This window comes from Akebia trifoliata, chromosome 15 (assembly GCF_017979445.1).
Source record: "Akebia trifoliata isolate Shusen 1 chromosome 15, ASM1797944v1, whole genome shotgun sequence".
In the NCBI taxonomy this organism is placed as follows: Eukaryota; Viridiplantae; Streptophyta; class Magnoliopsida; order Ranunculales; family Lardizabalaceae; genus Akebia; species Akebia trifoliata.
The window spans coordinates 21074815-21092228 of record NC_141389.1 but is presented as its reverse complement, the minus strand read 5'-3'; the positions used below and the strand labels follow the sequence as shown (position 1 = coordinate 21092228).

The 17414-nt window shown below is 33.8% G+C and overlaps 1 protein-coding gene across 1 annotated transcript; it reads left to right on the top strand.

The window, feature by feature from the left end:
• The first annotated feature begins 9454 nt into the window (after positions 1 to 9454).
• LOC147384578 (putative protein phosphatase 2C 4) lies at positions 9455 to 12557 on the top strand. Its single transcript, XM_086425866.1, is given in 5 exon segments — positions 9455 to 11296; positions 11299 to 11324; positions 11441 to 11554; positions 11743 to 12007; positions 12112 to 12557. Coding segments are annotated over 5 exon segments (2166 nt in total). The 5' UTR covers positions 9455 to 9651; the 3' UTR covers positions 12228 to 12557.
• The last annotated feature ends 4857 nt before the right edge of the window (positions 12558 to 17414 follow it).

Below are 17414 nucleotides of genomic sequence, written 5' to 3'. Positions count from 1 at the left end.
TCTTTTTTTTTTTGTCGTAAATATTGGGTCGGTGCAAGAATCACGGAGGGTAAAAATTCATTTGTTACTATGGACATGAATCTTCTCGAGATAAGAAATGATTGAGATCTTGACTTAATGAAAAGATAAGGTCTATCCAAACTATCATATCAGATGTTAATAGGAAAGATTAATGGATGGTTGTCACTAAAACTCGTGATACGATTCTCAAGATATGTTTCCCCACAATTCCTATTTCATCTTTTAACCATATGTAAAGTGGGTACACCATTTAACACTATAGCAAGCCAGCACAAATACAACTATGATATTCTTTTTATATGTATTTTATTATTGAATTATATAACTAGAAGTTAGCTAATTAGATGTACCCCCAATATTTTTTTAAGAATATTATAAATACCCTTAATTTGTTTTTAAATTGATGACATACAAGCAATGATCTTACACGAGTCTAACAAACAAATATCAAAATACCCTAAAATCAACAAATTTCCCAAGGGAGTTGCTATTGTCACAACAATTTTTACTAACGTTACACCAACTGTGCATAATTTTTTTGGTGATCTATATAAGAATTTGTGTGGCATTAGTAAAAGTTGGTGCGGCAATAATAGCTCTCATTTCCAAAACCCTTTATTTTTCCCCCCCACCTCTTCCATATCCATATGGATAAAAACTTGGATTTATTTGATAGAGTTTGATTTATTTCTGTTCTTTTTTTTTTTTTTTTTTAAACTCATAATTTTTTCCCAAAACTTCTGAACCTTTGATATAATTTCTTCTTAACTAAGGTATGTCTAAATTACCTTTAAAACTTTTAAGGTTTTACTTTCAAAAAGCTTCTAAGGTTGACCATATGAAAGGGCTTCATTTCAGTTCAAAAGTGGACAAATAGGCATACTTGTCCATGGCTCACTCAGGCCTACCATCACATGGGTCTGTCTGCCAATTTTATAGAGTACTACACATCAGCAAAGCAAAGTTTCCTCAAAAAAAAAACCCAAATAAATAAATATATTAAAAAAAAAAAAGGGAAAAATATTGAATGGAGGAAAGATGAAGCTGTTAAAGTTGTCTTATTTATAATAAAAGTCAAGATGGAGGAGGATCAAGCAACAAAATAACTTTAAAAATTGAAAGTCAATGCACCAAGGCATGAACAACAAATGATCTTCAAGGGGTGTTTGAATGAAAACAAGGGATGGTGGGCTCACATAGAGATGTGGGATATTATTTAAAGAAAAACACTTTCCCTACTAAGTTAAGATTTTATGTCTTATTAAGGATCATTTGACTCACATAAATTGTAACATTAGCAATCAAACATCATAACCCTCTAGATTTCATTGAAAAATTTAAATTCAAAAGAAAAAAATTTTAAAAAAATAATTTATTTTGAGTTTGATCCAAGATTTTGAAAATGGACAGGTAGCTGAACTTCCACTTAACTCACGAATTTAAATTAAAATTCAAAAGTGAAAAGTCACTTTATTTTGGAATTTAAAAAAAAAAATTCATAGAGTTTTGTACTCACAACCTTGAAGCATCAGATCATATTTTTGAAGTCACAAGGTGAGTCGAACAACCCTTAGTAAGGATGAAATTCTTACTAACTTAGTAAGGATAGTCAAACTCTTGTTTAAAAAGGAGAATAGAGAAGGTTCTAGGGTGGAGGGTCCAAGATTGAGGAAATCTTTTGAGGTGGTGTCAAGGATCTTATATCACTTAACAAGAGTGCTTATTATATAATATAATATAATAGAATACTATTTAAATGCTGTTGGAAGTGGGGTGGGTGGGTCAAAGCAAATAGATTGTGGAGATGGTGGTGGCTTAGGAGGTTTCCTCCACTTGCAATATTGAATGATGGTAACTTTGAAATCTCTAATCAAATGGATTTGTTAATATGGAAGTGGAAATTAAGCTTTTCCTTGGTTTAATAAGAGCTTAGGTTATTGAGTACCTCTTTACCTTTATTTTAATTCATAAACAAATGATATGTAACGTTGTCGCCTTTGTGAGTGTGGGATGCAATCATGTATCATGTGGCTTCCAAAAGCATGAGCAGGTGCAACATGGCCATTAGGGGTGCAACTTGGTCCGGTTCAAATCGAGAACCGAACCAAATCGATAGTTTTGGGATGGTTTGGAATAAGTTGCGGTTCAATTTCGGATTACAAAAATGGAGATCCGATCAATTTGGTTCGATTCTCGAATCAAACTTGTATAGAACTGAATCAAACCGAGAATCAAACTCCTATACAATATATATAATAATTATTATGAATTATTTTAAGAGTTAGTACATAGATTAATGATCTTTTATGGATAAACTAATGTCTTTTTATGGATAGATACAGATTTATTATATGAAATTTTATGTTTATTTTTTCATTAAAAAATATTACTTACAATTTATAAAATATTTGTAATCCGTGGAATCAATTCGAACCAAACCAACTTTAATTCGGTTTAGGTTGGTTTGGTTCCATTGGAATTTGGTTCGGTTCTAGTTCTTGTTTAGTGGAACTGACCTATGTCAGTTCGGTTCCAATTTGACCTCAAACCAAACCAAGTTGCACCCCTAATAAACATAGAGCATTAAATTTTAAAATTCTAATTAATATATATATGGAGCGGCTCGACAACCCTAAAGTTTGTCAAACATGGTGCCAAATATTTTTTGTAAATTACTTTTGATGGGGTTAGAAATTTTGGAATAGGCTGATTTTTTGTGAGGATCTCTATGGTGAAGAGATCATCCTCACAAAAAATCAGCTCATTTTGAAACTTCTAACCCTAGTTTACAAGTTGAAGAATTGTGGATCGTCCAATTTTTGTAAATCACTTTTGATGGGGTTAGAAATTTTGGAATAGGCTGATTTTTTATGAGGATGATCTCCTCATCATAGAGATCATCCTCACAAAAATCAACTCATTCCAAAGCTTCTAACCCATGTTTTGAAAAATGTTTGGCATCATGTTTGGCAAACTTTAGGGTTGCTGAACCGTCCCCTATATATATATATATTCAATGTTGGGTTTGAATTTTAAATTTGGCGGTTTGATGCTTGTCTATTGTAAATTATAGGTCTTGTAAAAATAAAACAAAATAAAAAGTTTTTTTTTTGGAAAAGGTTGCATGGATTGAAGGATCATATAGAATCTAGATCGAGGTCCTCATTTGGATTACGTGAAAGGGAGCGAATCCTCTGTATCCTGATTTTCTGTAACTCTTGTTCTACCATCCACATAACATCAAATTGAAAAAGATAATAATAATAACAACTTAATCCTCTTAGACTCATAGTCTAGATCAAATTTGGAAGAAAAAAAAACTTTTTGTTTTGCTCTCCTAAATTTATAGGATTGGATGTAACCATTTTGATGATGGAGCACACCTTCGACCATTGATATTAGATACTGAGAGTTATAGGAAAAATGGGTTAAAAAATATCAACTCCCCATAGTGTTCATGGTCTATATTAGTTTTAAAAAAAAATTAATAATAATCAAAATAGAGAACATTTTTTCATTTTTTTTATTTTTATTTATTTTTATAGTTCATAAAATTTTATGCTCTACATCCACATTACACCCAATCATGTTTTTAAATGTCATATATATATTTGGTTGTATGTGTATGGGAAAAGAATACATGTAGTAAAGGACCATCTAGAGCATGAACAAAGGTCCACATTTGAAAATGAAAAGTCATTGAACTCTCAAATTTAAATACAAATCCCAATGAAGCATCGATGACGTAGGTTTTTTAAGTTCAAAACATCTTTTAATGAGAATAGATGAGTTGCCCATAGGTGCACACAATTTATTGTATGGTTACATTGGTGTGTCCCACCATTAAAAGTCTCATACTACCCACCAAAAATAAAAATAAAAAAATAATAATACAAAAGGCTCCTATAGAGAAGTGGAAATCAGGTGGATCTAACCTAACTACATGTGAATATGTCAACTCTATAGGTCTGTCTTGGAAATGTCAATGTTTCAAGGCCAAGACCAGACCTTGTATTGGTTTGATTTCAACATTGAACTAGTTATGCTTTTGTTGGTTGACAAAGTGAAGGTTGATTTTAATTTTTAGGACAATTAACCTAATCCCTAGTAAATTTGTGTTTTTCTTCTAATCACAATTAATAAGAATTTAACCATTTAGGACCACAAATGATCCAAATTTCATTAAAATCTAGATGATTTATCAATAAAACACCTCTAATGTTAATTATATTGATAAAGAGCCCACACTTTTGCAACAATTAGGGTTGTCAATGAATCGGATTAGACCCAGAATATGATTCTTTTGGATCCAAAATCTGTGGATCGGGATCAAACATTTGGGTTCAGATAAGGACCTATCCAATAACTTATCAAACTAATTTTGGATCTACCATCTTCCAATGATATGGTGACCCAATCCAATAATGTGTTTAAAATATATAAACAATTTATATTTATATTTTATTTATTTATATAAGATATTTAAAATTTCATATATATTTTTGTAGATGCAAAAAACTTGCACTACCTTGAGATTTGTGATGATACCTCGTGATCTCTTGTCCTTGTGCCCATGTGTGTGCCTGCAACAATATCTCTTCGACATTCAAGTCAGAACCTTATTACAAAAATAGTGTAAAATTTAGAAGGAGGAGAACTCATACATTTTAGTACGTCTATTCATCTATTTATAGATATGAAACCCTAGAATTTCTTTAGATCCTGTTATCGATTTTACCCTTATCTAATTTAGAAGGAGATCTTAATTGGTGATTTTGGATTGTATTTAGTCAATATCCCATCTTCATACATTCCTTCTTCTTTGAAATTTTTCCCTCATTAAGATTTTAATAACTTTTGATCTAATCCCTGATTATTGGGATTTGGTTGATTGAACGGCTCTACCATGTGTCCTTGACCCATTATTTTTTCGACCAACCGAGATCTGAATCCATGGTTGATTTGTGATCGAGTCACCGAACTTACTTTCGGACGAATTGGATTGAATCTCCATGTCTAATTCGGATCCATGGGTGTCATGTGTCACCCATTGATACCCAACGAAAAACATTCTCCACAAACTTTTATTAAAATGAATCGAGTTGGAATAGATCAATCCAAAATTATTGAATTTTCAAATCATATCGAAAATGATAAATATCATATTGGATTGGGTGTCTAAACTTAAAATGACAAAACGATCAGATCCAGGTCTAATAAATTTCTTATTGGGTCAATATAAATATGATCTTAATTCAATCTGAATCCGATCCATTTACATCAATGAGGGAATGGTGATAAAAATCTAAGTGGTAATACCACAGACATGGGATCAAAACCTCACCCTCCACCAACTAACCCATAAAATTTTTGTGGAAAATAGTCAAATTAGAATATTGATCCTTGTAACTTTCCAATTCTATGAGATTCTTGTAACTTGGCATTATTTTAAGATTTAAGACCTTTATTAAAGGAAATAATCTTAGGTGTAGTGGGCGTGAGTCAAAATTTAATAGTATAAATAAAAATGACCTAAGAAAATCATGATGGCCATGTAATTGATTATGTTTTTTTGGTGGTTTGAACTTTAAAGGGATTGGTTTTATCCTTTGATACGGCCTGCTTTGCAATAAAGTCAGATTTCCAATAAATGAGATGGATATATGATGGTGGGGCCCATGGATAAATGGTAAAAAATAGAGATGCCAGTATCAAAAGTTGTATACAAGAGTCTTATAGAATATGTGAGATATCCATATGTTTTCAAATTAATGATATACCCCTTGACCAAGGTATTCTAATTTCTATGAGAGATTAATAAAAGATAACCTAAATACCCTCGTAACAAAAAAAAAAAAAAAAAATTTCCTTTCCTTGATTTTGTCTACAGGCCTGTAAAAATAGAGAGTTGTTATTACCCCCACCAACTTTTGTTAACATCACACCACAAGTGCAAATTCGTTGGTGATTTACAGAGGAATTGGTGTGGCAATAGCAACTCTCTAAAAATAAGAAGAAAAGTACCAAACCTTCGCCCTATATGGAAAAAAAAATTAACTTCAACCTCAAGATTCTATCTCCTTTTTTTTCTTTTTTTCTAATGACGGGGCACTCAAACTCCTAGAATCGACTAGCAGAGGCAAGGCAATTAACCTCTTAGAAGACCATATCTCGTCCAAATCTCCTAAGTATATGCAATAACCCACCAACAACATATAATAGGCAAGATGGGATAAATTCCTATGGTCGTCAATAAGGGGTCTTGAACTCAAGACCTCTCTCCCTTTCTGAAACGAGACCCTGGCCACTATGCCCAACACTCATTGCTTAGTTTTTATCTCCTTTGATACCTCAAGAACAAGATTAGACTTGTTGAGGAAGTTGAAGCAAATAGTAATTTTGAGAAGAAAATCAAGAGTATTTTGTAAAAAGTCAAAGACAAGATTGACTTAAAGATTTTGCCCTAGAAGTTGATGATAATGGGTTTTGAAATTTAAAACATTAAAAGATTTGTGACAAAAGTTTGAAGATAAGAGTATTTGATATACTCATATGAGCCTCGTACAAAATAGCATTTTTCATGGGTCAACAGTTTGAAAATCAAGGGTTATCTCAAATATCAACGAAACAAATGGTATGAAACTTTTGGTGAGATGAACGTTTCGTAGGACTATTAATTGACCTGTTAATGTAGACTTGACCACCCAAAAAATAAAGGTTTAGGGCCTTGATCTTGATCTTGAACTTGTAAAGGTATGGTCTAACTCAAATAGGCTTACTCAGTATTGAGAAACCAAAACTTTTACTAATCAATGAATAAAATGCCTGGCTTTACTTGACTCATTATTATATTGTATATAAGTATATTTTATATAGTTAGACATAATATTGTATAACAAAACAAAAATTAAAGCATATTATAAAATATAATTTGAAAATCACGTAAATGCCTTAAAAGGACTTTAACAATTATGTAAATTTAATGTTTTTTTACAATTTGAAAATCAATTTGAACTCAAGGTTTTAGATATAACTAGGGGTGCAACTTGGTTCAATTTGATTTGGGGTTCCATTAAATAAGAATCAAAATCGAACCGAAGTACCCATAGGATCAAACCGAACCATTAATTAATCTACTCGAAAGCAACATATTTTAATAATAATAAATAAATAATAAACATGAAATTCCATGTAATGAATCTTTAATCTATCTATTAAAAGTTATAAATCTATCTATCAAAAGGAAAAAAAAATCATTATTTTATATCCCAACTCCTAAAAAGTGGTAAGTCATTGAGAAGAGTTTGGTTTGGTTCTATAAAAATCTTGAACCGTGAACCAAATCAAATTGATCTATCCTCCATTTTCTTAATTCAGAATCGAACTGTAACTTATTCCAACCAGCCCAAAGCTATCGAGTTGGTTTGGTTCTCAACTTGAACTGAACCAAGTTGCATTCCTAGTCCCAACTCACCTCTTTAGAAGTCACCAAATTCTCTATATTTTCAAGAAAATTAGTAAAAATCGTCAAAAAACATGATTTTCTTAATTAATCATCAATTATTTTTTAAAAATTCACTATTTTGTTTTTTTTTCAAAATCCACCAATTTTTTCTTCTTTTCTTTCCTCGATGTTTTGGTACCCATCCCTCACCTCAAAATGTTTAGAATTTACCCCAATTAACTCCACTGAATATTTTAATAATAGAAACTTATTTTTAAAAAATCAACTTGATTAATGCCACGTGGCATGTTATAGTACTAGAAATTTCTGATGAAAAGCATTTGAAGTCGAATCGAACTAGGGTTTGAGTACCTTTTGAGAATATAGATTGCCTAAAAATCCATCTTATAATCCCAATAGTGAGAATGGTACATAGCCCATTCAACAGGGACACGTGTCCACCTGTCAATCACAAAGCAGACTATCTCCTAATGTACATCTGTAATATTTGAAGTATTTATTTTGGACGTGTGAAGACCGTGTCAGACCACCAACCATATACTGACTTTCCTCATTAAGGATTTAAGTCCATACAGCCAAACTCAATCTACACCGTCCATTTCTCTCGATCTTACAATAAACAGTGTAGATTGAATCTGACTTCAAGACACTTTCAAGCTTTAAACATCAAGATTCAAGAGTGGGGGACCATAGGAAGTAGTCCTCCTAATTCCTATCTATCCACTGTGAGAAGTAAAATTGATCACATCATCAATCTTTGTATCAAGACATCAAGACCGTTGAAGTGGGCCCAATGGGATTAGGAGTATTATTATAAATTTGCATAAGATAGTATGGGATACACAACCACTTTCTTTTCTATTTAATTAATGGGCGATTTAGACATACCCTCCACGTTTTGGTTAATATTTGAGACACCCCTATATTTTTCAAATTGATGACATGACCTTGGTTTTCCCAAAATCAGATTTTGTCTATTTCAACCGATACACCTCAAGAATAAAATAAGATTTTACGAGAAGTAGAAGTCGACAGAATTATGGGTAGAAGAAAAACTCAAATTCTTTGTTAGGGGTTAAGGCGAGGTTGAGAATTATGGATTGAATATGAGGTTGAATCATGATTTTAATATTCGTCTGAAACTACAATAACTCACCCAAAGTCATCTCTGTATTACTCATGAACGATGAGATTTTTAATATGAATCATCCTTCACGTAGCCTTCATCAAGATTTAATATGATTAGTCAAATATTTTGAAAATATCTACTAAATTTTATTAACTTAAAATCAAGTCAACTCGAATTTTTATGTTTTCTGATAAGATAATTATTTTTATAATTTAAACAGAAATGTCTTACGATGACTATGCATTTTGTATTCACCTTATTCTTAAATTGTCAAACAAATTAACTCGATATCCATGGGGACAAGATATGACACAAGAATCGAAGTTTAAGATCATGGGTAGAATAGATTAAAAAAAAAATTAATTTAGATTAAGTTTTCATTAGTCTATATGAGAAGACTAAGGTCAAAGGCCATATAATCATTTTTAAAACATAAAGGTAGCTCAAATATTAACCAAGTTTTGGAAAGGGTATCTCTTAATCAACTTTTTTTTTTTATTTATTTAAATGAATTTAATAAATAGTAAAAGAAGAGAAAGAGAAAGAGAAAGGAAAGGAAGTCAGCCAAACCAAATAGATCATTGAGGTAGGCAGAATCTCCACGGCTTCTTCTCTTATACTGCCACGTGTCAGTCAACTTAGATCCATCGGCTATATGGCACGCTTCTCAAGAGAGATAGAGAGCCCCCTTTGACTTTTTATCACCAAATTGATTACTTCTTTCCTTCCAATCCTAAACCCATGGTGTACTCTCGAACCCAAACCCTAACCCTAACCCTAGTCAACGACCCTACCCAAAAAAGCCCATAAAACATTAAAAATATCTGAGCCTCCAACCTCGAAAAGTCAACTCTCTTCTCTTTCTTCTTCTTCTTCTCTCTCTCTATTTCTCTCGTCTTCTACTTCTGCTCCTCTCTTCTATGCTTCTCTTTCTCAATCTTTCTCAAACTGAAAAAGATCAAAATTTTCGAAATATCGGTTATGAAATATCGGGTTTAAACTACTGTAACGGCCGAAACAGTCTCTATAAGCTACGATGGGAAACGGTTTAGCTAAGATAAGCGTTTGTTTCTCTGGGAATAACAAACGACACGATATAGCCGTTGTTATATCTGATCCACTAGATGAAGGTTTGGGTCATTCGTTCTGTTACGTTAGACCCGATCCATGTCGGGTTGCTTTATCAAAAGTTCATTCGGAGGAAACCACAACGTTTCGATCAATCTCTGGTGCTTCTGTAAGTGCAAATACATCAACCCCTTTATCTACTGCGTTTGTCGATCTTTACTCTTATAATAGTCTTGATAGATCTGCGGCTTTCGAGAGTTCAACCTCTTTTGCTTCAATACCGTTACAACCCGTTCCAAGGTCGTGTTTGATGAATTCTTCTGGTCCTTTAATGGGGAATAATTTTGGGGGGATTATGGGTTCTGGTCCTCTTGAAAGAGGATTTTTATCTGGACCAATTGAGCGAGGATTCATGTCGGGACCGATCGATCGAGGGTTGTATTCGGGTCCTCTCGAAAAAGGGTTATCAGATCAGTTTCAGAGGAGTTACTCTCATGGGGGTTTTGCTTTTAGACCCAAATCCAAAAAAGCGACTTTGATTAGGGCTCTTCAGAGAGTGATTGCGAAGACGATCTCGGGTGGGCGTAATTCGATTGTTGCACCAATTAAAGGGGTTATATCGGTTAAAGAATCGGATTGGGTAATTGGGTCTGAGAAGAATGGAGAGAATAGTACTAATTTGAGTAGTGATGTGAGTTTGGATGATGAAGATTCTTTAGAAAGTCAGAATCTTCAATGGGCACAAGGAAAGGCGGGCGAAGATCGAGTTCATGTTGTGATTTCAGAAGAACATGGATGGGTTTTTGTAGGGATTTATGATGGATTTAATGGTCCTGATGCTCCTGATTATCTTTTATCCAATTTGTATTCTTCTGTTCATAAGGAGCTTAAAGGATTGTTATGGGATGATAAGTCCGAATCCTCATCTGCCACCACGACGTTGTCAGACCCAATTCGTTCCACGGATGATAACTTAGAGCAAAATGTTTTAGTTCCGACCGAAGAGTCTGATAACTCTAGAACGATTGATCAGATGGTTGATAGTTGTTCTCAATGCGTTGAGACAGAGAATTACCCGTTAGGAAGTTGGGATGTTAATTCGAAGACGAATTCGAAGAGGAATCGTTGTAAGAATTCAAAGAATAGGTTCAAAGGGGCGGCAAAGAAATGGGAGGAGAGTCATAGAAGGTGGAAGTGTGAATGGGATAGAGAGAGGTTGGAACTCGATCGAAGGTTGAAGGAACAATTGAGACGATCTAATTGTGAAGGGGAGGCAGCAATTAATCACTCGGATGTCTTGAAAGCTCTTTCACAGGCATTGAGAAAGACAGAGGAGGCTTATTTGGATATTGCAGATAAGATGGTTATGGAGAATCCGGAGTTGGCTTTGATGGGTTCGTGCGTTCTTGTGATGTTGATGAAGGGCGAAGATGTTTACGTGATGAATGTGGGTGATAGTCGTGTGGTCTTAGGTCAGAAAGCGGAGCCTGACCTCTGGCTCGGAAAGACTCGCCAAGACTTGGAAAGGATCAAGGAGGAAACTTTGTATGATCTTGAAACATGTGATGCCGATCAATCCGATGGATTCCCAGCTTTAAAAGCTCTTCAGCTGACCATGACCATAGTACTTCTGTTGAGGAGGTAATGTTCTCCAATACCCTTAATTTATTCTAACTTCTTAGAGTTGATTATTTACTTGTATGAATTATTTGTATGAATCTAGCATTGCATGACTTGGTTAATTTATTGCATTTCAGGAAGTTGAGAGAATCAAGAATGAACATCCCGATGATGCTTCGGCTGTCATGAACGATCGTGTGAAAGGCTCGTTGAAGGTTACACGAGCTTTTGGCGCAGGCTTTCTCAAACAGGTATCATTCGGGTTTTAGGCTCAAAATACTTAGTTACATACTCATTCTAGTATAACATGTTACGTGCACTCGTATACATAGATACGCTATTGTTTATTAAGAGACCATATTTGATCAATTTTGATTTTATCATGTTTGTTTAGAGAGGTCTAGTAATTCCTGACACTTATCTCTTCGGATATTTACAGCCCAAGTGGAACAATGCACTTCTAGAGATGTTCAGAATCGACTATGTGGGAACATCTCCATACATCAATTGTTTCCCATCTGTTCACCACCACAGATTGGGACCAAAAGACAGATTTTTGATATTGTCATCTGATGGGCTCTATCAATACTTCACCAATGAAGAAGCGGTCTCCCAAGTTGAGCTCTTCATTGCTTCCTCACCCGAAGGAGATCCGGCACAACACCTTGTCGAAGAAGTCTTGTTTCGTGCAGCAAAGAAAGCTGGTAAGACCCAAATCCAAACTTTTAGAATGAAGTATGAGGAAACTATATAGAAACACTAAAAAAAAAAAAAAATGTAATAAAACTTGGTTTGGTGTTTGTTTCAGGCATGGACTTTCATGAGTTGCTTGAGATACCACAAGGGGACCGCCGCAGATACCACGATGATGTTTCTATCATTGTTATATCTTTAGAGGGAAGGATATGGAGATCTTGTGTGTAAATAGAGAAATCCAATCCAACCACAAATTGGAAAATATAGAGAAAAAATTCCAAACAAATCGCGGGCATATTCGATTTTGTCCCTTTTGTATTTTTATGTCACACCCTTGTATCATACCAGTTATAAGCTTTGGGGAGGAAGAGAAAAAAAGAAAAAAAAAATTGTGTCATGAGGACTGTAAAGGTGTAAAAGCTGCTTTCATGTATGATTTTGAAATTTTCATAGAAAATTGTAATTTTCTAATAAATGGTTCTCCTTAAAAGAGTTCCATGATTCAAACTTAATAACTAAAAGAGACCCATTGATCCTGGTCTCTGCATTCCTTCTTAACTCCATTGATTTTATTTTATTTTATTTTTCTAGTTTTTCTTGTAATTTAAGGAGATATTAAGGATCCAACAAAACATATTCAACAAATCAAGTTTGTCAAAGAGAGTTATTGTCTATTGTTGGTCTCTATAGTAAAATCAATTGGTGTGGTGGATGTTAGCAATTTCGAATCCTCTTATCTCCATTTTATGAACTTCACTCGGTTAGTTGCAAGGGAGATGTACAAGTTTTTTCCGATCCAAATTGGATCTGCATCGTCTGGTTTTTATTATGGTCCATTTGATATCCTCAAGAGAACAATAATTTTAAATTTTTTATACAAATTAAATAATGAAAATTTGAAATTATTTATAGACAACATTTAATTATTCCCACACCTTTTGTTGTTATTCATTTAAATCAAAGATTAGTGTGCTACACAAAGAAGTTGATGTGGTAATATAATGTTTCTTATTTAAATGGATAGATAGATAAAATTTGTGCAAAAATTGGAAACAGATGGTGATTGTCAAACCCATATCACGTCACACTTGAACTCTTCAAACACGTTTTCTGTTACATGAAGAAAGTTTCACAAAAACAAAAACAAAACAAAAAATTTGTTTGAATATTAAGAACTCATGACTCCACATGTTCTCTTGAAAATTTTGAATTGTGTTAGTCAACCCTGTGACTCCTCCAAGTTTTACCTAAAATTTGACCGTGTTTAGATTAATTAATAATTAAGAAATATTAATTATTAATATTAAGTGGTAAGGGCGAGCACGTGAAGTGTGGGTTAGGTGCATGTCATGGGTTCAATTCTCCTTTTAGATTTTTCTCATGATTTAACTGGGGGACCATGGCGCTGGGTTGCTGTGGTAGTTCTCCCTGAGATTAGTCATGGTGCGCGCAAGCTAGCCCAAACACTCGGCTAGCAAAAAAAAAATAATTAAGAAATAAATAAAACTTAAATCTATCACTAAAGGATTGGTTAAAACTAGTGGTAGGGGTTTTCTCCCTTTGGTCGTGTGTTCGAGAATTATAGGTGGTCTCCTGACATACTCTCTTTAGTTTTTTATTTTTATTTTTTTATGAGTAAGCGAGACTAGAGCCGAGACCTCAAAGTTGTTTTTACAATGTGTCGAACCAACTGAGCTATGGGTCTAGGAACTCCTAACTTAAACTTCCATGGGGTCGGGTGTGTGATCGTTGTTGGGACTAACCAATCTTGAAAAGGTTGATGGCTACCCTGTGATATAAAAAATGAAGAAGCTTAAATCGAATCAAATCTGGCCATCAATCAACATAGCTCTAGGTGAAAATGATTCATAATAGAGTGCTGATTTTCTAACTAGAAAGTCTTCACTTGGTCAATACTCGGTTGATGTGGCATAGACACGGAACCATAGATCTTTTTCCTCGGGATACACCTGCACATCCCCATAAAAAATGTGTAGTTGTGTATCCCGAGAAAAAAGATCTATGGTTCCGTGTCTGTGCCACATCAGCCAAGTATTGATTGAGTCGGGCAGATTTATAGTGGGGCACTTGCCCCCACGAGATTTTTCAAAGTCTACAGATTAGTTAGTTATTCCGACAGATATTGGTGGCAAATAAAATAGTAGTGTATCCCCACAACTATTTTTTTTCACCCTTAATTGTCCCCACAAAAACATTTCTACTCTTGGTTGCCCCAGATGGGCAAAATCCTGACTCCCACCCCTCAATCGAGTGAAGACTTTCTAGTTAGAAAATCATTATTCTTCATAATAAATATTATTCGTGAACAAGAGATGAGACTTCAAAATCAAGATTTAATTTTTTTTCTTTTCCTTTATTGAGTTTTATGTTTATTTTTTTCGATTAACACATCTGAATTGGGACTAAAATTCATTCCAAGATTACTTGTTGAGTCATCTAAGTATGATTGTCCGTGACAAGAAATCAAAATGCAAAATCATGTGCCAAACATATTGACAGTTATGGAATAAATAGAGTTGTTGCTACTTATAAATGCATCAAGTTAGCATCACAAACGTATCCAAGATCATTTTTTAGATGATTGATGTTTTAGTTTCTAGCTCAGTAATTCATGAACTCGTGACTTAATTTATTTGGCTTAAGAGTGTCTTAAGAAGCTGTACCGAAACCTATGATTCAACTGATTCCAACCGGATTGTGTAATATGATCGATCCAATAAGTGAACCACGTGTATTTGTTCGTGTTATCATTTTTTTAATGAAAATAAATAGTAGTAATTCATTATAAATAAATAAAAAAGATCGATTATTTTTAATTATTCATTAAATATAAGCCGACCTAACCAAATTGAATCATGGTCTGAGAAATTTATGGGTCAATCATCGATTTAGTTTAGGGTGGCAATTCTTAACACAACTTGAAAAAAAAAAAAAAAAAAAAGTTAGTGGGTTGAGTCTAATTATGTCGATTTGTCTAACCGGATTATTAAACAAGTTATGTCTAGGTTAAGGACATCAACCCATTTAACCTATTTTGACCCGTTTAATTATCATGTCATTAATGTTTCGTGTTGACCTACATAACCTTACCTTTATATAATCCATTTAATAATTACGACACATTTTCTTTTTTGGGATCGTATTCATGTCATGTTTATGGGTTATGCGTGTCAACCTGAATATCATACAACCCAACTTATTTATTGAACGGGTTACACGGGTCGTGTAGTGTTACCCTATTTAATAAATATGTCGAGTTTAGGTATAAGATTTTGAGTTGTGCTGGAGTGACCTCAAGAGTGAACATCACATTACACACCCTATCATGAAAGTTTATAGGAACAATATATACTATTCATCGAATCTAGGAATCATAGATACTTTTCATCGAGATTCAATGAAAAGTATCTATGATTCCTATACACTTTCACGTCAGGATGTGCAATGTGAGGTTCAATCTTGAGGTCACTTCAACATTATTCTTTTAACACGATTGTTAAATGAGTCAAGTCAATTTTCACAATACCTTCACCTACAACAAACAAACACGAGCACCCCTAATTAGTTTTCCAGAGTCCTGTGAAGAGAAGTTTGAGAAAAAATTTAATAGTCGACTTTTTCAAACAAATAACATGACCTTTGTTCTTAGTCTTCTCACATAGACTAATGAAAAATGTTTAAAATACCCTTGATTTTTCTTCCCAAAATCAATCTTCTTCAACATATTTAATAAGACATGACAATGATGAGATGATATGATAATGATGAGATGACGACGAGAACATTTAGGTCACTTTTCATTAGTCTAGGGACATCAACCCATTTAACCTATTTTGACTCGTTTAATAATCATGTCATTAATGCATCGTGTTGACCTACATAACCTTACCTTTATATAACCCATTAAATAATTATGATACTTATTTTGTTTTTTTTTTTTTTTTTTATCATATTCATGTCATGTTTATGGGTTATGCGTGTCAACCTGAATACCATACAACCCAACTTATTATTGAACGGGTTACATCGGTCGTGTTGTGTTACCCTCTTTAATAAACATGCCGAGTTTAGTTATAAGATTTTGAGTTGTGCTGGAGTGACGTCAAGATTGAACATCACATCACACACTCTAACATGAAAGTGTATAGGAATCATATATACTTTTCATCGAATCTAGGAATCATAGATACTTTTCATCGAGATTCAATGAAAAATATCTAAGATTCTTATACACTTTCACGTCAGGGAGTGCAATGTGAGGTTCAAGCTTGAGGTCAATTCAGAATTATTCTTTTAACACGATTATTAAATGAGTCGGGTTAATTTTCATAATACCTTCACTTACAACAAACACAAGCACCCCTAGATAGTTCTTGAGAGTCTTGAGAAGAGCAATTTGAGAAAAAAAAATTAGATAATCGACTTTTTCAAACAAATAACATGACCCTTGTTCTTAGTCTTCTCATATAGACTAATGAAAAATGTTTGAAATACCCTTGATTTTTCTTCCCAAAATCAATCTTCTTCAAAATATTTAATAAGCCATGACAATGACGAGATGACTGTAGACACCCCAATTTGCACGAACCCATTAGGAAAATCCAAATTTTCTCGAATTGATTCCGAGTTAGACTCAAGCCCTTTGACGAACTCCCATTGCCACGTGACATCATTATTCATGTATACATGCATACTTATTGCATCTCATATCATTGCATGCCCATACCTTGTCCCTAATCCACTTTAAACCTATATCCATCACCCATATCCTAACCCAAGTCCATAAATAAAATCCACATCTCAAACCCAAAACCAAGTCCAAACCCAAGTCCATATCCTAACCCTAACCCAAACCCAAGCCCAACACTAAGTCTACTCCAAGTCCATTCTCTCACCCTTTCACAAGATGACACATGTTGATACCTCATAAGCTCCAATACCCAATGCATCATCTAATTGGAGGGTCAACTTCCATTTTGTGAAAACTCAAGAATGTCCTTCTCAAAAAGTTTAATCAAACCAAAAATGTTATTTGGTCTTTGGTAATAATCCATAAAGGTGAGAGAACTTCCCATTATGCCCTCAAAATGTGGGAATCTTCAAGTACATACATGGAGTTCTCCCATTGGTCAATTTCAAAAATACACTTTCACCCTTACTTTATGAGTTATTTATAAATGAACCAATGTCTACTTTTCACCTACCACTTCACCTTTACACATGACATTCTCCTATTCACCCTCCCAAAAGTACTTTTGTTCTCCCATTGGTCCATTTAAAAAATACACTTCCACCCATTGCTTTATGAATTATTTACAAATGATCTAAGGTCTACTTTTTACCACCACTCCACCTTTACACATGTCACTCCCTTATTCACCCTCTCAAAAGTAC